General features: G+C 34.4%; 1 protein-coding gene across 5 annotated transcripts in view; it reads right to left on the bottom strand.

Moving 5' to 3' along the window:
- Nucleotides 1-22,563, bottom strand: part of LOC129744692 (uncharacterized) — a 292,192-nt gene that overhangs the window by 56,913 nt on the left and 212,716 nt on the right. For all 5 annotated transcript variants that reach the window (XM_055737336.1, XM_055737337.1, XM_055737338.1 and 2 more), the window contains exon 5: nucleotides 10,708-10,937. In XM_055737336.1, coding sequence (XP_055593311.1) covers nucleotides 10,708-10,937 — 230 coding nt within the window. The remainder of the gene's footprint in view (nucleotides 1-10,707; nucleotides 10,938-22,563) is intronic.

Here is a 22,563-nt window from a genome sequence, read left to right as displayed (position 1 = left end):
GGATATTTTCCGCTGAACAACTTTGTCGAATATTATAACTTCATATCTTTTTAGACAAAAAAGTTATTAGCTCTTTAACAGGTGTATGTCTTTTGGCATTGATAAACAAGAAATTCAATTGACATCACTGCTTAGTGCCTAGCGAAGTATTGCATGACCACTTTTCAGGCCATACTTCGTGGGGCACAAGCAGTGATGTCAATTGAATTCATGGTTTATCAATCCAAAAAGACATACACCTGTTAAACAGCTAATAACTTTTTTGTCTTAAAAGATATGAAGTTATAGTATTCGACAAAGTTGTTCAGCGGAAAATTTCCTGTAAGAAATTTATAAATTGGCACAAAACCCATTAGCAGGCTCGGTTTCACAAAAGAAACAAAAATGATGTTGATTTTTCAGTACAAAATATTCAATTTTCCCATACAAACTTAAAAGTTCAAATTTACTCATGTAAACGTTACTTAAAAATTCTGCCAAAAATCATGGATGAGTTTTGGACCAAAACGAAGCATTTAAGACCCCAGGGTTTGAGAAATTCAAAAATGACCCCAAATCGACTCAGTCTAATACTTTACCCTGCAACATTTCATTATTTAGGAGAAGTAGTACCGGGATAGAGGTGGCACTACCTTAACCTATACAATGAAATCTGGTTGGTCCGAAGTCTACATGTGGTGAACACGTATACTCCGGACGGGAGGATTTGGGTTGATGATTAATACGTCCAAGACGAAGTACATGCTGGCCTGCGGATCCGAGACCGACCGAACCCGCTTGTCCAGTAATAACAAGGTCACGATCGACGGCGACGAGCTGGAGATAGTCGAAGACTTTGTCTATCTCGGCTCACTGGTGACCGCAGACAATGACACCAGCCGTGAGATCCGGAGGCGAATTATCAGCGGAAGTCGTGCCTACTATGGACTCCACAAGCAACTGCGGTCGAGAAGACTTAGCCCTCGCACGAAGTGTAACCTGTATATGACGCTCATTAGACCGGTTGTTCTCTACGGGCACGAGACATGGATATTGCTCGAGGAGGACCTGCGTACACTCGGAGTATTCGAGCGACGAGTGTTAAGAACCATCTTTGGCGGCGTACAGGAGAACGGAGTGTGGAGGCGAAGGATGAACCACGAGCTCGCGCGACTCTACGGCGAACCCAGTATCCAGAAGGTGGTGAAGGCTGGCCGGATACGCTGGGCGGGACATGTTGCGAGAATGCCGGACGACTGTCCTGCAAAACAGGTGTTCGCTACGAATCCGGTAGGAACAAGACGAGCGGGGGCGCAACGAGCGAGATGGTTAGACCAAGTGGAGCGTGATCTGGCGAACGTGGGGTGCCCGAGAAATTGGAGAACGGTTGCTATGAACCGAGTGAATTTTAGGAATTATGTTCGTCAAGTTATGTCGTGAGACGGAATACTATGTAAATAAAATAACCACATGTAGACTTCGGACCAACCAGATTTCATTGTATAGGTTAAGGTAGTGCCACCTCTTTTCCGGTACTACTTCTCCTAAATAATGAAATGTTGCAGGGTAAAGTATGGTGTACGTTAATAAGTTTCCTCGCAAAAATGCTCTTTCGCTCTTTTCAACATCTGTAAATTTTCTTCTCACTTCTCTATCCATCTTTATCAATTTCAAAACTACTTTTTACCGATATGCCGAAAAATAAATTTACAAAATTAATTAACGGTGGTTAACTTATCTTAAAAAAAAAAAAGATAATCAGAACTTTGAACGCATCATGGGCGCCATGGTCTAGGACAGACCAGCGAAAAAGGAGAGCAGTAGAATTGTAGAATTTTGTGGCAACAACAACAGCAGAACGACAGAGTTTGGTTGCCAGACAGATCACGAAGCCATGCCGACTTGCTAACGGCCACCCGGCGACAGAAACAAGCATCGGTGATAGTTTGGGCAGCTGGTTTTTGTCCCTGAAGGAGGGAAGATCAACCAAAATACATATTGGGAACTAGTTCTATAGAATGTCGTCAAACCGTTGGCACGTCGACATTTTGGTTCCAGGGATTGGGTTTTCCAACAGGACTCGGTGCCGGCTCACAAAGCGAAAAAACCCAACTTTAGATTGCGCAACATTTTCCAGTGTTCATTTCGAGCTCCGAGTGGCCGGCGAGTTCCCCATACCTGAACCCTATGGACTTCGCTTTGTGGAGTATGTTGAAGACCGACGTCTGCTCTAACAAACATGAAGGTGTGGAGGTCCTGAAGCGACATCTCGTGGCAGCCTGGTATAAAATAACACAAAAACACCTGCGGGCCTCATACGATGCGTTCCTCGACCGTCTGCGGCGAGTGGCTAAACTCAAGGGCGAACAAGTCGAACTATAAAAGTGAATTTTGAAAAAGTAATTTGTTTTTAAGAGAAATTGAATGAATTTGAAATAAAACGTTGTTGTTTTGATCAATTTATATGTTTATTTCAATGTAGCCCTTCAATGTAGCAATTCAATCAACCCTGTATTATATTCATCAAAATACATGTTATGAAATAACTGCATATCATGCACATCTTCTCAATATAAAACTAAATGTCTACTCAATAATGGACTTTTCCCATTTGTAAACTCATGGTTTTTGTGAAAAATCTAAAAAAAACTTCTCCCTTTAGCTGAAATAAAATCGAAAAGTGCCATTTATTCCTAAATGTAAATTAATGCATTTTGGGTTGTTTGGCAAGGAGGAAAAGAACCCGACACTGATACGGATGCTCAATTCCCACCCCCACTTTAGAAGTGTTCTAAACCAAACAACAACACAGTCTTTCAACACCTTTTCCACAAATATGAGGACGTGTATCACAATAACGATACAAGTTCTTTCTAGCTACTCACTACTGTGTACTGTGGCTCATTGTATCGTCGTTTAGTTTGGGGTTTTGGCATACCTGCACCTATTTTTAGCCACTCACAGCAACTGCTAACGAGAAAATTTCCGGCAGCAGTACTATTTTTGGATGGAAGTTTTCCGGCTGGGAATGGTTTTGCAATTTGCGGTTGCTAGCAATAAATTTCTATGTTCCAATCGTAAGGATGACAATTTTGAGGGGTTTGGGGGAACTTTTTGAACTAACTTAACGATGTCTAATGCTTTTGTGATATGTTTTGCGCTTGTTAATGTAATTTTTTTTGTATGAAAACTGGTCTCAAACCACTTTATGCTGATTCTTTCCCCTCGGGAGTTCTTAGAACGGCGAGTTATTTTTCAAAAAACAAAACTTTAAAATAAATTCCAATAATTAATCGAAAAAAACCTTCCTAAAGGATGCAAAAAAAAGATTTAAGAAATCCATTAATGCTTCTTTATGGCGACCGTCATAAGCTTAAAGAATAACATGCTTTATTCAATGAAGTACTCAATGCTAAATGTAAATTAATTCGCAGTTTTAACACTGATCACACTGACATGACACTAAGAACAAAAATTCAACCATTTTCTGTCTTATTTGTTTTGTCAGATTTTGTAGGTTCGCCATACCGACGGCAGGTGGCGAACCTGAAAAATTTGACAAAAAATGCCCTGTAGGAAAAATGTACCTGTTTAGCCCGATTTTATCGTAGATATTGCCTGTTTTTTAAAGTTGGGTGGCATTTCCTAACTGGGATAGAATTTCTTCAAATCGATCGATGCGCACTCTGGAATCGATATTGTGTACTGTTGCCAAAATTATCCAGAAAACGAAATCGAAAGCTCCACCTCACAATCCAGGCAGATTGATATTACTTAATTACAACACTTATGGTATATACAAATAAATTGGAGTGAACAACTTTTAAACATAAACATTGGCTGATAGTAATAAAATAGATAGAGTTGTTTTACAACAGTCCTTTAAAATAGCACCGATATTTGTATATTCTCAATTTTATTCATTAAAAATAATTATTCTTTTAAATTGAATGCACGATGCTGATTTTGAGATCAGTATTTCAAAAGTGTTGTTAAAAAACTATAACCACCTATAACTGCATTTTTCCTAGCTTTCAAGTTCAAGTACGCAAGGTAAGTTTCCAGAACATTTTCCTTTCAAACAGCAAAGCAATCAGAATTGCTGTAAAGTTCATTTTTCCCAGTTAACATTGTTACAAATATATTCAAAATGTAAGCGGAAAGTATTCACTAACTAGGCACCGGCACAATCGATTCACCAAACCGGAAGAAGAAGCTAGGTAAACGGGAAATACGATATTCCGACTGTAATTGTGCTGGCTGGGTGCATGTTTTTATTTCTTCTCGCTCCGGTCGGTTGTAGTTGAAGTAAACATAATTCAGCGGGAGTAAAATTTACGTTTTTTTTCGGGTATTTCGCTGCTGCTGGTGCTGCCATTTTTTCCACTTAGGTTTTTTTCCTGTAGCGTTTCGCTCTCAGCCAGGAAAAGCATTCGTGGCCAGCACTTGTGCGAGCAACGCAATTTAAACTTTTTTAATTATAACTACTGAAGTGGTTAGACAAATTCGTGTAGTGATACTTGAATTTTGGGTGCAGACTTTTCACGGTGAAAGAGGGAAAGAGGACTATGAGTAGTGGCTGTGCCACCATTAGAAGTTTTATTCAACACAAAGACCGGAAGCACAATTAAGACTAAAGTTGGTCGAGAGTTGGTATTCAACGTTCATTAATAGTTTTACTCCGAACGAAAATAGGAGTCATTCATATTCTTCTTGAAACTTTCTTAAATAATAATTTATAGTGGAAATCAGTGTTTTAAAATTTTAGAATGTCAAGTCAAATGGTTCAAATCTTAAAACATCTCTCGATACATTGGCTTAAAAATTCTATCTAATAATTAAAAACAATGGTCTAACTCACTGAAAACAAAAAAATTAGACGTTTTTATAAGCCGGATACTCTATATCTACTGATTGTAAAAGAAAGTTACAATTCTACAGAATAAATACAAATATCTTAAAATGACCTTATACGAAAATACGTTACAAAAATCGAAATACTAAAATCGGTTTCCGGGCCGGACAGATCAGGGTAATTTGATCTGAAAACTTGGCAAAATCCGAACATTTGATTTCGAAATTGTCGACCAAAAATTGTTTTTAAAATTTGTTTTTCCATTCAGCAGATTTTAAATTGCATGTTATGCTTCCAAAGCACTTTTTATGATTATACCTTTCAAACTTGCTCAAAAAATTGCGATTTGGACGCATCAATAAAACATTTTGAGAACACAATTAGTTTTTTTAATATAATTTGGCAATAGAGCCGGGCGGATTTTTCTCAAATTTATTTTTAAATATCCGGGCTAATCCGGAAAAAACCGGTCAATCTGGCAACCTTAGTTTAGTTGATATACTTTTGTTATTGTTATACCGATTTCTTGTTAGCTTGAACGAGCATATAAGTATAATTATATCACATTCACTTTCAGATAGCTGGCATTCAGATTCATTCAAAAATTCTATCGTTCATGTAAAGTGATAAGTTATTTTTTTTGTTTGGTCCATATCATAATCAGTAAAACTCCATTTTGGAAATATTTTAGTTTAAATAGTCTTAAAATGACAATAAACAGTATTTAAAAGTTGGAGAGATCCTAATTCTAATTTTTTCCATATAAAAAAGCTTTTGGATGAAACGAAAACTATTGCACTTGATGTCAAATGAAATTTGTCTTTGAGTATTATAACTAATCTAATGAGATGTTGGAGGAAAAACCCAAATGGGCCTGTGAGACCATCATAAAATAATGAAGTTGACGAGTTTTCATAGCCTTCAAGTAAGAACAATATTGATCATTTCATAACTAGTTTTACTCCCAGAAAGTCAGTTTTTATCGATATAACATCAGATCTCGACATTTCATGCTTTTCTAAATCATTGAGCATCAACATCGAAATTTTAATTTTCCGTATTTCTTTTGGTCCCCATAAATATAATTTGAGAAATTATTAAGTCGATTTTTATCAAACATATTTTTTTTCGAGTTACACCAGTTTTTAGTTTTATGCATTTTTAAGTCATTTAGCTTCAAAATAAAAATTTTGATTTTGATTTTTCCGTTTTCCTTTGGCCCCTCTTCGGTCATTTTTGAGCGTCAAAAACCGAAACTTTAAGCGTTTTGAGGCATCCCTAAATCAAGTCCGATTGAGCTGAAATTATGCACAGGTCTGTGTTTTTAGACAATTTACAAAATGTATATGATTGGTTTTCAAAATTCGATCTTGATTTTTTTACATCCACTGCTACCCTAACCTATATAGCTTCGGTGATTTGGAGTGAGAAAAAACCTATATAAAAACTAAAAGCTGATTTTGAAACAATTTCTTATCCTTCATTCAATCAAGGACTCCGAGCTTACCCAGAGATTTTCGTTTCGGAGATACAATGCATTCTAAAAGTTATATTTTTCCATTTTTAGATATTCCCAATGATTAGATTACATATATTCCTGACATCATTCAAGAAAGTCTTGTTTTAAAAAGTTTTCTAAACTAAACTAATGCTGACCTGACACAAATAAAACTTATTGCATAGTTAGTCTAAATCAGTTCCGAAATCTCTTGAGAATTTTAATGACCTTTTTTATTGAACAGCTGCTATTGTTCACCCTTCCTAGTGAAAAACTAGTGAAATTAACTTTGCAGATTTTTTTAATTTTTCCAACCCTTGATTTCAACCTTAAGGTACAAATCGTTTCAAATAAAAAATTTTACAAAAAAAAACAACCCTTGCTTTCTAAATCGATGAACTATTTATTTTTCCAAGGGATGGATTAATTTCACTTAATTATTGTTATTTGATTTGTTATTGAATAGTTATTATAGGTCTGATTTCTTCGTTTTTATTGTCTCAAAAAAAATCGCTGAGTTATCGTCAACTGGAGCACCATGCAACACTACACTGTTCAACTACAATGGCTTCTAAAACATTCTTATCCACAGATAATCTAACTGTGGATCCACCAAAAGCTTAAGGTTGACAGGACAATGACGTAGTCAGAAAAATTATAAGTTTCTTCAGTAAATGTTAATAAACCGAAAACATGCATTTTTCAAAACTTTATTTTTTTTTGAACCTAATGGAAACTTGAGAAAATGAATTTTAAGAAGCTTAGATTAAGATGTGAGAAAGTTTACCATTCACATTTTGTTATCACTAGATGATAACTGGGTTACATCCCATCAAATAAAAAATAACAATGTGCTATACAAACGTTGCATCTAACCCCGCTAAAATGTGACTTTCAAAATTTTCGAAAGGACGTTACTGAATATTTGGAAAATCTCCAAACCTCAATACGGCATTATCAAATTGGGCCGTATAACAAAGCGAGAGATCAAGCAATATTCGATAAATTAAAATATATCGACATTAAAACTTTATCGACATTGAAATTTTATATGTTTAACTAAATTATCAGCGACACCTAAAACATTTCTGATTTTGAGAGAATGTTGAATAGAAAGGCCGTATAGCGTGGTATGGTGCAATAAAAAAAAAACCCTTTCTCAAAACTGAGTCTATGCACAAATAGTAAAAAAAATATTTGCTCGATAAATGGCTGGCCAAAATTTTTTGTGTGAAATTGTCACCCTTTTGGATGATTCATCCCTATTGCTGGCCAAACTTTATAAAGCATTTAATGAAATCTATAATAAATCTTCAATTAATGGTGTGTGAACTATAGTAAATGTTACAATGTTTTGATGTTATTTATCTTTGGAATGTTTTTTAATGAAAGTTGTTGAAGATCGTTAACCTATTTGAGATGTGTTTAAGAAATAACAAAGATAGGATTTCAATTTTAAAACACTCATACTCTACTGAACAGTAAGTTTTGGAAAACAATTATTTCTCGTTGATATTTTAGAACAAAAAATTAAGTTTTATTAGGGGAGAGCGGGGTTTCCACAGGTCACTTTTTTCTTCTCTCTATAACTTTTTTATCATAAAAGATAAATAAAATAAAGAATAGTTTTCTACATATCTATAGGATCACATTGCAAATTTTTAAATTTATTTTGCCCGAGTTCTGACTGATTTAAAAATTATTTTAAAGTTTTTTTTTTGGATTTTCAAAAATGGTGGGGAATCGTGTTGGTGACCCACATGGTGTCCAAATAGACAAAATAATAGACAGACTTTTGGTCTTTATTTATTTTGTAGCAAATAAAAGTCATGACACCCAATTTTCCAATTTTTTTCCATTCAAACCACCCAAGGTAGAAAGGCGCCAAAAGCAATCAAGGCTTCAATCAAGGAAGTTTTGACGCCCATTTCCATTGCCAATGTACTCTTCACGCGGCACCAGTGAATTGGATACCTGGGGTGGAAAAATCATAATAAGCCGGTTGTAATCAAGACAACTTTAACATTTTTTAAGCTTATTTACCCAAGCTTGCCAGATTGCCAGGGCAACCCGGACTTGCCCGGATATTCGATAAAATATTGAAAAGCCCCGGGTGTCCGGATTTTAAAAAAAAGCCCCGATTTTTTCCGGATTTATTCACTTTTTTGCAAAATCGAACAAAAATATCATATTCGGGCCACTTTTTTTACAAATTTTGTGTATTAGAACAAAATTGTTTGAGCAAGTTTTAACATTATAATATTAACGGTTTAACAATTCATTTTGATTTTTGTTGAGTAGTACCTGAACATAGACTAAATTTCCTTTGTTTTGCCCGAATTTAGATTGAAAATTTTGAAATCAAATGCCCGGATATTGATGAGTTTTCAGATAAAATAGCCCTGATTTGCTTGGCCCGGATACGTGCGGGAAATATTCTGATAACCTCAATTTACCCCTTCATTTTGTTTTGTAAATTTTCCGGGCATTTTGAAGAATGTCATATTACCCAAGAAAAATAATATTCTACTTAAAGCATGGATCACTACAAATCTGGACGCACTATTTATTTTACCATAGTGCTCCTAGTTGTTGGATCTGGAATGTTTTGGCAGCACTTTGTAGAGGAATGTTTCTTCTACCAGTGCTGAAAATTTCATTACGATTCGTTTTGTTTCAAAAAAGTTACACGTGATGGAAGCCGCGAGATGAAAATAAAATGACGTGGTCGGGTTCAAAAATCGCGAAATCGTTAAAAATGGTCAAATCAACCATGTGTAGCGTTCTCAAACGTTTCCGTGAGATGCGTACTATAGATCGGCAGGTTCATACCAAGCGTCATAGTGGAATTAAGGATCGGAAACTGCATTTGAAGGTGTTGAGAACGATCAAGGAAAACACAGGGTAGTCGGACTATGACATTGCCAAGAAATTCAACGCCGACCGGTGCACCGTCAGCAGAATTCGTCTACGCGAAGGAATACGATCCTATCGGACCAGTAAGCAACCAAACCGAACATTGAAGTAGAATTTAGTAGCCAAAGGACGTGCCCGCGAGTTATACAAGAAGATTCCAACGAAGTTCGACGGATGCATCCTCATGGATGACGAAACGTACGTGAAGATGGATTTTGGGCAGCTTATGTAAAGCCACTGCAGTGGTGCACTGCACTGGTCATGGTGATGTCCCCGGCAACTTCAAATTCGTGTTTGCTGATAAGTGTGCAAGAAAGTGTTTGATCTGGCAAGGTATTTGCAGCTGCGGACGAAAAATTCCGGTTTTTGTGGAAAACAAGACCATGGACTCCGAAATTTACAAGGAGGAATGCCTGAAAAACTTTTTTTTTCGTACATTAGATCTCACAAAGGACTAGATAAGTTTTCGCCAGATTTGGCAAGCTGCCACTACAGCTAGGAGGTTCTATAGTGGTATTGGGCCAACGGGTGGATTTTGTCGAAAAGGACATCAACCCACCCAACTGCCCTCAATTCCGCCCAATCGAAAAATTTTGGGCAATTGTCAAGCAGAAGATGAAGAAGAATGGTAGGACGACTCGGGAAGCAACAGAGATGAAGAGATTGTGGAACAAAATGGCCGCTGAGGTCAGCGAATATGGTGTTCAAACTATAATGAGTGATACTCAACCAAAAGTTCGAAAATTCATCAAAACAACATCGGAATAATTTTTTTATTATTTTTCCTTTAAAGTGCAATAAAAACCCTACATTTCAAGTACAAAACATTTTTATTTCGTTTACATAGCTCCGAGATAGACCCGTTTTAATGCGTCCAGATTTGTAGTGATCCATGCTTTATGGATTTTGTTTTCATATACATCTATCGGGGATGCTGCTATATTGATACAACACAGAATTAAAATCTAGTAACTTTTTCTCATACATTGAAACTTGAAATTCAAGTCTAAACTTATCATCTGAAAAAGTCATCAGGGCATTCTTTTAAAAACTTTATCTACATCGACCAAAGTTTTCGTGGTTCCAAAACCGTTGCAATGCAGAAGAAGTCTTAATACATTCTTGTGGCTGAATACCCTCTCAAAAGTCATCATACATTATAGCCGTACCCGGGACAATAATTTGTAAAACAGAACTTAATGAAATTTTCCAGCTTCTCGCCAGGTGTTCTGATCAAAGCAATGTGACCTCATCCCTGCAGTAGCAGTTGTCATCAGGTGTAAATCAGTTGGAACCCTTTTAGTATGGAAGCGCTTGTCCGCACAAAGGCCACCATAAAACTTCGAACACACAAAAACGCCAAGCGCCCTCTTCAAAATAACTGACCGGCATCAGCAGAAGCCAGCGGACAGACCCCCAGAAGTAGGTGGATGGTTGGTACCCAGTAGCAAGCACTTACTTTATCACGCACACTGCAGTGGTCAGAAGAGCCCTCGGATGGATCAGAGTTCCGGCACAAATAGTCATCTCTTTTTCAATTAAAACCACCCGCCACAGCCAGGGCAATTCCGGTGTCCGTGGAACCCGGTTTCGGAAGTGGTCCTCCTGCTCTTGCTGCTGAGATGAGCTTCCGGTCGATGGAGTTTCGCCGCTGCCACCGTTCATGAGCGTTGAAATTGCAATTTGATGCTGAAATGAAAAGGATACAACAACAAAAGAAAACGGTTCAAATAAATTAGCAATGCGCTGCACCATTTGAGTTCCGGTATACAGTATACTGTCAGTGGTAGCACGGAAATGGAAGAAGCAGTCAAATTTTGAGGGGAATTTTCGGTTCCGGCAGTGTGCTGCACAGTTTTGTGAGCCGAGTCAAATCTGATAATGGAAAAAAGTGAACACTTTAATTTTGAATTGATGATTCCGATACGTATAGTTTTTTTTTAATAATTTAAGAAAAAATCGTTTCGAAAATTAAACTTTGGAATGCTTCAGTAAAGGACATAAATTACCAGCCACACATAAATCACAACTAACTGTGGATTACCCAGAGCCCGACTACATTTCATTCAGATGTCACCTTATGTATGGAGCAGCCGCCGCACAGTGGGAAATCGCTTGGCATCAGCCAAAACATTTGTTCTTAGTTAACCATTCCAGAATATTTTTTTAATTTTTTTCAATAATCTTCAAGTGCTTAAATCTCAAATTTTAGCGCAATATCACTTTAGTTGATTTTTCTATAATTTTTTTCTAAGTTTAGTGAACTGATATTTTTTATTGTAAAAAAGTGCACTTTTTCACAAACTTTTTATAGCTATAACGGTACATCTAATCTTTTGGCGTCAAAGGAAAAGTTGTTTGGTACACAATACATAACAACTCTTTCTAATCTATATATATATATAAAAAGTAATTTCCGTTTGTTCGTCTGTATGTTTGTCTTCAATAGGCTCAGCCGCCTTAAGAGCTAGAGACCTGAAATTTGGCATGGGTGCTCATTAGGACCAGGAATGATGAAAAATGTAGATTTTCAGATGACCTCTTTTAAAGGGCTTCGTCCATACAACAACGGTTTTATTCCCACGAACCAAAAGTCATGGCACCCATTTTGCGAACCGATTTTCTATTCCGTCCGTTTCGTTGGCGGATTATTTTCACCATCACCATGGGCCGGGTATTATAAACAATGTAACCGTTCGTTACAATCCATTAAAGTGTCTTCGACACATTACCTAATTTTGACTTACAACCCTGACAATCATAACCGTCATAACAATCGCCACTCAAAAGCTCTCAAAGGATTCCTCCCATTTCACCTCCCTATCCAATCATTACGCAGCCACTTCTCTCACAAGAGATGCCCATGGGCGTAGGACGAAAGCATTGGCTTTTGCGAGGAAGTGTTACCACCCGGTCAACGCCGCACACGTCAAATAAAATTGCCGACGTGGATGACAGTGTGGCGGTTGGATGAACTTTTTAACGCTTGCTCAATGTCGGCTTAGTTAGCGCAGATTCTTTCTGTTCGCGAACGCCTTAGAGTCAAGAAGTGCGCGCCGTGTGTAGATTGTAGAGCAGGCATGTCAAACTCGTTTAAGTGTGCGGGCCGCATTAAAAATTTTCTATGACGTAGAGGGCCGCAGCCAAAATCAGTTAGAAAACATAACTTATTAGTTTCGCGGAGATTAGATACAATAAAATGGAATATTGTTATAAGTAAACTTGGAATAAAATTTTGCGTTAAATTTTTATGTAAGCTTTTAATGTTTAACATTCTTATATTAAAATGCATTAGGGCTAAGTGGGGTAATTATGAACAAACGCCGTAAGCGCCGTTAGGGTCATAGTAGGGACCCAAAACTGATCAAATGTGATAGTCTGTCTTTCTATTGATAAGTTACAGTTACAACTTGCAAACCTAACTGTATAAATTTTGTAGTTAGAATTATTAAAATAAAATAATGTCTCTGAGAAACGAAAATCGTTTAGAGACGTGTCTGATAAATTGACTCCCTCGTCCATGTGAATGAAGATGAAATGTTGTTTTTGAAAGTCTTACGTTTGGTAATAGATGCTCCATGTGGTGTGATATGATTTTATGATGTAAATAATTTCAACCCACGCACAAAGAAGTGTTCATGTTTACCCCATACTTTTCAAGATGCGGGGTAATTATGAACACGTGTTTTTTCTGCTTTGGTTTATGATTGAAATTTACTTTTATCTTCAAAATCACGATAACCATCCAAATCTTGAAAATAAGCCTAAAACATTACTTCATTTTTTTTAAGAATTGTGGATCTGTGATTATTTGAAAAGATGCCTTCCAGCTATGTAAAACTGAAAATAACCAATAACTTCTCAACAGTAAATTTAAAAAATCAACAAATCTCAGTACAATGCTACATGAATAAAGGATACAATGCAATAGGAATAAAGCCAATATCAAAAGTCATCACATAACAAGAATCGTTACAGTGTTCATAATTACCCCATTGACAAGGGGGTAATTATGAACAAACGGGGTAATTATGAATAAGCGTTTTACGCCCAGAAGCTGCAACTTAAAAATTAGGAAAAATCTTAAAATGAAGAAGGGAGCCAGCCATTCTTTTTTGGTTAATTTCCAGAATTCAAAAATTAAAGAGCTACTTGTTTGAGCTGATAATATGTAAAACTGAGTAATTTTGTTCATAATTACCCCACCTAGCCCTATATCTATTGTCAGGTTGAAGTTCATTTGTCACTGACACTTTTATTATTGATGATAAATTTTTATCAGATAATCTCGAACGATGAGGAGTTTTTGTAGCTTTCATTTTGGAAAGAAAAACTGTTCACATATGTAGATAGCTACTTGAAAACATAACAAGAATTCTGACAACAAATTTCCGTAACTCAACGTAGCGTTCAAGCAAATAGCTGTAAAATTTTGGTACGGCCACTTCAATGTTTTTCGCTTTTAATAAAGCGCAGCTCTATCAACTCTAGTTGCAAATTATCTGCAGCATTTTTAGGAGCAAACGAAAATGGAGATACAAACAACGAAAATTCTTGCTCGTATGAATTAAAGTTACGAAAACGGCCTTTGAATTCATCTAGTAACGATTCTAGGTGAAGTACGTATTTATCAAATGATGCAGTCTCATTTGTTCTTTTCTGTTCTTGAGGCGTAGAGAAGTGCACAAGGTTTTTTTTTGGAAATTTGGTTGATCCATAACCGTAACTTCGCTTGGAAGTTTTTTACATCATCATAAGTAGTTATGATTTTTTTTTCTTTTCCTTGAAGCTTTAAGTTCAAATCTTGCAGGTGGCCAGTGAGATCAACGTCAAATGCCAAATCCTGAACCCAGTCGTCTGCTTGAAAATGTTCAACAGGTTCACCTTTCATTTCTAAAAATAAAATTAATTTTTCCTAGCGTAGCATGAAAAATCTTTTTAATATTTTGTGGCAGGAAAGCCAGCGTACTTCTGTGTAGTATGGAATTTTGTGAAAATTTAAGATGGGGCTACGCGGGCCGCATTGACCAAAGCCGCGGCCCGCATGCGCCCCGCGAACCCCCAGTTTGACATGCCTGTTGTAGAGTATAGTAATTTGAGGTTAAAATGGTGTAAAAAAATTCTTAATAATATACTAAACTTGCAGGTTAAAAACAGAAGAACGGTCACAACTGACGTATTAACAGAAGAAACAATCACAAACGACAAGTTAAAAGTGGTTTTCAATACACAAGTGAGAGTTGTTAACAAATAGTACGGTTAGTTTGGCTTTCCATAGAAATGTGCGGTTAAAATTAATATAATTACTTTTCCTACTTTCAAGACAGTTGAAAATATCATTTTCATGGTAAAACAACGAAAATAGAAACAGTTAAAACGAATTTGTTGAGACAAGGTAAAAACTAGGTTATGAACCTTAAAACACATGCAATGACAGTTGTTAGAAGAAAATTAAAACAATGTACATATTTATATTAAACAGCACAAAATCCTCAAAACATTATATCAACGAAACACAGAAACAAGTTAAAAATACGCAGTGAAGAAAAAGGTAAAAAAAAATGTAATGTTTATAGATATTGTCAAAAATTGTAAAAAAAACCATGCGGTTACAAACAAGTCGTCACAGGTATATTAATTTATCTGGTTAGGTCCAAAGGACCTTTTTCTTTTCAATTATAAACCCAAACTCAGGATCATCCTCGGATGCCCGTTGTGGCCAAAAATCCGAAACAGGCGGCACAGAAGATAACGCGAACGGAAAGGAACCTTCGGTGGACATAACCCCAAAAACGTCACCGATCAACCAGCACCTAGACATCACCTGCATGACTCGGATTCAATCACCATTTCGGGACGCCGAAATTGGTGCGAATCTGCCAGAAACGACCAGAAACCGAGAATTCGGTTATGATTCTCCAGAAACCGCAAGTACCGAATGTGACGTGAAACTTGGGCTGCATTAGCCAATAAATGTTCTTCCCTTATTTTGTAAAACTAGCCATCCTGCCTAAGTATTTATTTTGAACGATTTACAACCATAGTTTGATTTGCCCTCGTATTTTTATCGTTTTCCCATGCCTCCCTCTGGAGTGTTCCGGACTAAGAATCTGCATCTTTGTTTAAGATTAGTAAATATTCGATAAAGGTTGGTAACATGCGAGGTACCACTCGTAATAAGCTTTTATTTTCACTCCATCGTTTGGACACCACTGTTTGAGTCCCTTTTACTCAAGAGAAAGTAGCCCTGCGCGATTGACAACCCGTAGAAAGTCCGACCCTGAATCCCACTCATTTCAACCAACTCCACCCACCAGCAAAAACCACCCACCCGCTGAGCAACCGCGAGTTACAACAACGACCATCCAGAGCTCACATGTACTGAATAGCAAAGCTTGCTGAGCATTAAAATCTTGGAAGTGAAAATTTAGGCGGGTGTTTTTGTACCTTCTACTGTTCAAAGCACGTGCTACCGGTACGAGATATTTGGATACTATTATAAGCCTACATTTTGATTGAAAAATACAACTAGCCTGTAAGGAATATATTGACTAGAATAGTAGTGGCTTTCAAAGTGCTCTTTACCGCCGCTGGGGGCTTTGAGGGTTAACCATTTTTATATTTTTGGAATTCCTCATAGAGAAAGATTTTTTTTTAGTTTCACAGTTATAAGCTCAAGGCAGCGATTTTAACACTTTAATTGGGATTTTAATAGGGGATTAGAAAATTGATCAGATAATCAAATTTGAGGTTTTGAGTTTTATCAATTTGATTTCACTGACCAATTTCCAACTTTTGAGTTATCATTGATGACCAATGTGGTCGATTCTACCATCCATTAATGGGATGTTTGTGCCATGAAAAAAAAACAGGACTCAAAAAAACATTTATCATAATAAAAAAATGGTGTTTTCGAGATGATTTGTTTTCGATAACTACAAAAAGCTATTAGTAGAACTTTCAACATTTAAGGTAAACTAATAATAAAACAGTGCGAAATTGAAAAGCGAAAAAAATCACACATGCAATTGAAAACATGCAAAGTGAGTTTTCAACATGCTTCAACAAAGTTCGGAGGTTTTTTAAGAAATTTCTAAGTAAATGAAACTTAAATAAACCATTTTATAGGGAGATCATCTATATTGAAAAGGAGATAATCTTCAACAGATATTTTCATTAGATAGGGGATGGAAAAGATAAAAAAAAAAGCAGTTTAATCTTTTGAAGATAAAACTATAGGCCAAAACTATTCAATCTTCCTAAGAAATGATGGTTGTAAAAAATGTATTTTCATGAAAAGATGAATTAGCATACCACGATTTTTTTTTTGAATTTCCATTTATTAAAATCTCAAAACTATAAATTTTTCGATTATACGAAAACGATGCACAGTGAATATCTATCTATATATATAAAGCAATTTCTGTATGTTTGTTTGTTTGTCCTCTATAGACTCAGCCATCTTGAAAGCTAGAGGTCTGAAATTTGGCATGGATGCTCATTAGGACCAGGAATGATGAAAAATGATTTTAGATTTTCGGATGACCCCTTCTGAATGTTCATGACATATTCCAAGTTCAAAGCGAAACGGAGTTCGTATGGGATCAGCTAGTTAGATATAAAATTTAGTTCATTAAGGAATGGGACACTTTCATTTGGTTACAGTTAAGTCCCTAGTGATCCGATATACTACATTTTTTCAGCATTGGAATCCTTGTAAAAAGAACTATCCTGCCTGTTTCTTTTTTTTAAATAAGCGATTTCCGAGATATTTAAGATACAAGAGAAGAAGATAAAAATAATTGTGCACAGTTTTCTTCAAAATCCATCATCACGAAATTGAGAGCTGACAAACCCGTTATGAATACCGAAAATTATTATGCTTAATCAAGGCCGTGTGAACGGGGGGGTTTTAGGGGTTTAACCCCCCCATGAAGATTTTTTCCAAGTAAAATTTTCACCAAAGTAACAGAAAATTACTTGATGTTAAAATGTATTTGAAAATAAGTCAGAAATTTTTCTCGCCTCCGGCGGAATTCAGTCTTTAACCACCCTTGGCTTGAGACATTTTGATCTACGATACTACTCGATGTTTACGAATTGAAACTAACTTTGGTTCTAAATTACAATTCAATTAATCTTTTATATAATAGCAAGTCAAAATTTGACATAAAAAACCCTACCTCGTCTTCAGAATTGGTTATTATTAAGAAGTGTAACTGAATAAGAACAGAGTTTGAAACGAACCATTTTTTCAAATCGTTATTTTAATTACAAATGTTATGCTGATTTGCAAAATTCTTCAAGAAACTAATTTCGACTAAATTTTATTAAGTATTTTTTTGTTTTTCCAAATGCTCAACACAACACATACTTTACACAGGTCCACAAAATTTACATTTTTTTGGAGGTGCAATGAATTGGTAATTTAGACTAATTTGGGTACCTTGAACATGAATAAGCAGTATTTCTATCAGCAAGTTATTAAAATAACTTTCAAAGAAGTAATAAGTATTTGAGAAATTACTGCATTGTTTATACAAAAACTCAAATCAAAAACCTATCATTCAAAAATAAAAGTTTTAAATGAATTATCAACTTTCCTCAAGAATTCAAGTATTTTTGAGTTATGCGAAAAAAGTTATAGAAGTTTTATGTTTTTTTTACTATTTTTCATTTATCAAATTTTCAAGAAGTTTTAAATTAAACTGAATTTTAGATATTTTTAAGAAAACGAGTTCGTAACGCAAAAATATATCAAATCAATCATTAAAAAAAGCACAAAAATGCTGTTGTCTTGAGTCATCAATTAAATTATGTAAATCTTTATGGTGAAACGTGTTTATTAAAATAAACCTCTTGAAATGTTAAAAAAAACTTATCTTTTTCGTTTTTATACTTTGTTTCAATTTTCAATAAATTACAGGTTTTTCCAATTCATTAACTTGCCGAATTTTTTAATCAAAATAATTAAATTTCTGGGATAATTTTAACAAATTTGTTTTTTTTTTAATTCTGAATTTGTGTGTACTTGTCACATAAGCCATTAAGTGTTAATTTTTAACTAAGAAAAAAAAAGTTCCATCCTTCTGTTCTTTTCAGGACCCAATATTTCAATCGAAAGTGACAAAATTCTTAAAGCTTGTAATTTTAAACTTTAAAACTTATGATTGAAAATTTAAAAACTATTCCTAAATTTTTTTAGATAAAATCGTGTTTTATGAACCAACCATGATTTTAAAAATAATTTTTGAAAGTTTGAAACATGATTTGAAGTAGGTAGCAACTTTAATCTTAATTTTAATGCGAAATGTTAATTAACTTTGTATTTGCTTTGTTCTTAAAATATTTGTTGTAACTTGGAATAATCACCCATTTCAAATTATTTTCTTGTAAGTATAATAGAACATGTAGTTATTATTTTGAACAACAAAAATGAACTATTTAACGAATTTAACCCATTTATTTTTCTATAAATAGGTTTTTTCTCTGACTTTCTTCACTGGCACTTTTCAAATAAAAATAACTATATTCTTCTTTTTATCAAATTAAATTAAACCATCATTCATTGAATAAATTCTCCAAAGTTCAAATTGGTTTTTTTTTCAGTTTTCGAAAGTTCACATTTTTAGATCGCAATTTTTTGTAAAAATTCAAAACACTACAACGGAATTTTTCAATCACCTTTCAGTTGAAAATAAAGATCAGAATTTTAATTAAGATGAATAAAATTAACAATTATTATCATTTCTCTAAAAACTAATCATGGTTAGTTTTTTACCTGATTGGATATTTATTATAGAGTCCAGAGTTCTTTTAAGCTCTGTGTTTTGAAAACGTTTGTTTTAAATTAGCTTAGAAATACTTTTGAAAATAATTTCCAGTTCAGAATGAAGAACATAATTTTGGAGAAAATAAATTATCAATGACTTACCAAAAATTTGAAACTTTCGTTCTGGTATAATTTGAAAATATTGTTTTTTTTTACCAGTCCAATTTATTTTTAGTTTGTGCGATAATCATGAGTGGAAAATGGTGTTAGAAGTTGCTTTCATTTTTGTATTGTTAATTTTTGGCATTGCTTTTATTTTTAGCTGAATTTGAAATTCCAAACCCCCCCATGGACGGGTACTTCGCACGGGCCTGTGCTTAATGGTGATCACAATTAGTTTATAATAGTTCGGTTGGCCGAATATACGGCGCCGAATATCGCCAAAAAACCGTTAAGTTGAGCTAAGTATTCGGCCGAATAGCCTAGGCTTGCCCGTAAATCCAATAAAGAATTCAAAATTAGTCAAATCTGATCAGGATGCTCAGATATTGTTCAAAACTTCCCGGATTTTGCCCGTCTTTATTCAAATAATTTGCTAAATCAAATAAAGAATTCTGATTTTTCTTTGAAAATTTCAAGATTTTATGTTTAAACACGATTTTTAAACAATTTCAAAAAGAACATGAATTTTTGTTTAATCCATACGATACGATTCTAATACTGCTTCTGCTATTAAATGAAAATATTAAATTTCGAGTTATTTTTTTTCCTTTTCCTATTGCATGTTTTTGGCCATAATTTTGTTCACATATGCCGTTTGAAAAAATCCTAAAATTGTCCTGATTTGCCCAAGGTTAAAGCACAGACTGCCAAAAATTACACTTTCATCTAATTCGATATCAAATAAGCAATTTCATATTGCTTGGCACCAGTTTCGACGTGTTTTTTGCCAGATTTCAGAGGAACCCATCTCTTTGGTGATAAACGCCTTTGAAGCGACAAGTCATCTGATGTCATTTCAGTTATTGGTGATTTTTTTTTTAATCAGAGACCCCTACTTGAAAAAGATTTTGTAATACATCATCTGGTTGAAAATAATCGTCTCAAAAACATGACAAGATTAAGATAAAAGAAATAAAAGGAAATTGAAATAATCGCTTTTGTATTTTCATTAAAAACCCAACAGTATATTCGACCGAATATTCGGCCGAATATTCGTTTGGCCGAATAGTTGAAATGGTCAATATTCGGTATTCGGCCGTTCGCCGAATACCACTATTCGGTACATCTCTAATATGAACATAGGGTTAGTTGCCCTACTGTGAACCCTTTAAGCAGTGGTTTTTAAATACTCTTGTTTTTCTTATTAATGGACAGGAGATGTATATCTTTCATGAATATTATTATTTTAGTTCATGATCTTATCTGCAAGTTTCAATGAAAATTATAGGTTTTACCGTTATTGAAAGATTTGCGAAGATATGGATGATCAAAATTTCCATCTTTGAACCTACTGTTCCTATTTTGGTACTAAGCTGGTACCATTCATTGGACCTATAGCTAAAATTGCTTTAAAAAGTATGATTTTTCGAAAATTAAAACAAAATAATAAAAAATGTAATCTTTTATCAGATATGATCATAAAAAAGTATTACAGCTTTTAATCGATTCAAAACACTTAAATTTTTGTTAGGAATATCTCAAACACTTTCAATCCCCGTCAGCTCTATCAGCAGAATAATACCTGAAACTTTTTTGTGTTTACTAACTTGTAGGTTATATGCGTAAAGCTCTGAGAAATTATGTTAGAAATGTTCAATTTTGGTTCTGAATCATGCCTCAATTAAAAATTCGCACCTTTTTGATGTGTTGGTATTGTAACAAAGTTTTGGGGTGTCAGGTCTAAAAACGGTCTTTACAAATTTTCCGGGTTTTCCATTGTTTTTGATTTGTTTTAGGAAAAATAGGGAGTATGGTTCATATTCTTCACAGTAAAAGTAATTTCGCTTAAAACTTTGACTTGGACAGTAAGAAAAAACGATATTCTTCCTTATACACTCTTATTTTTCAGCAAGTGCCCCATTAATTGTTCTGTCAGATTTTCCAATGATGAGGAGGTACATTTTCAAAAACGATGAAAATTTTATCAGAAAGACTTTTTATGGCAAAACGTGGTATGGTAGGAGTCAGTAAGAATAGGAGTACATAGTGTGCATAGCAGTATCTGTATCATTTGCTAGCAAAATGAATTATTAGCAATCTTTGGCATTTTAGGACTATAGTAGGTTCTAGGTCCAAAGTAGGAGCACTCACCCTATTAACATATATTCTATACATAATTTCTTTGGTAAAGGAGAGCTTTATAAGCAAAATATCAAAGTAAAGGGAAATAAATTTTCTAAAAATTATCAAGCTTTTTATGATATTGCCTAGATTCAGCTAATACTATCCTAAATCCAGAAGTATGCGGTTAAATTCAACTGAAATTTATGTAGGCGAAAATTTTAATCTTCAAAAATTATGCTCCTGACAATTGGTAGAATTTTCAAAATTCATGAGATTAAGCGAACTTGTTTTCAGAATTTTATGCTTCTGGAAAATTTAAAAATCTCATTTTATGACACATGTCATTCTTCAGAATTGTATGTTCAGTTGAATGAAGAATAAAATTCAAGTAATTGTAGATTGTTCATCAATACTTGCTAAAGCTTAGTTATTGGAAAAAAAATCTTTCGTTTTGTCTAGTATAAATCTAGCTTTCATTGAAAATTCGTGACAAATAATCTTGAAGCAATACATTTTAACTAGCTAAATCAGTTCAAGAAGACTTTTAAAGTTTTGAAACAAAAATTAATAAAAATAAATCAACGGTGACTAACTCTTTATAAAAAATGAAAAAACAGTCCTTTACTGAAACTTCGCTCAAAAATGTTGTGCTTTTGGTAAAAGTTACTTTTGAAAATTTAAGTTTGTTCAAAGACTCAAATATTTACTTTTTTAAAAATACATACAATTTCATTATACAAAAACTGATTAGGAGTGTCAAACTTACTTATTGTTTACAAGTATTTGGCATGTGATTAAGTTTTAAAATAGATTTTCAGGTTTGAAATTTTTTAATTCTTAGTTTTGGAATTTATTTTTCTTTCACTTTTCTATTCACTTTTCAACGCATTATTTATTCAGTAAGATTTCTAGATTTTTGTTCAGTACGTATCCAGGTCAGGTAAATCCGGGCATTGGGTTTCTAAATGTTGAACTCAAAACCGGATAACATCCGGGTAAATCCAACCAACATCTAGATAAATATTTTTTATACAAAGGCAAGAGAAAAGCTTAAAAAAACACACGAAAAATGATTTTTACCAAGGACATCAGCAGTCTCATAATTTTTAAAAATGCATGCGAATTTATTTTGCTGAAACAAGTTGAAAATCGAAGTCGATATCCGAGCAGCCAGACTTGACTGGCATTTCTTAATTTTTTTTTTCTTATAAAATCCGAACAAGCCAATTTGTAATAATTATAAGGTATCTACATATA

The sequence above is a fragment of the Uranotaenia lowii genome, chromosome 2 (genome assembly GCF_029784155.1).
Source record: "Uranotaenia lowii strain MFRU-FL chromosome 2, ASM2978415v1, whole genome shotgun sequence".
Taxonomy (NCBI): Eukaryota; Metazoa; Arthropoda; class Insecta; order Diptera; family Culicidae; genus Uranotaenia; species Uranotaenia lowii.
This window is presented reverse-complemented; position numbering and strand designations above follow the sequence as displayed.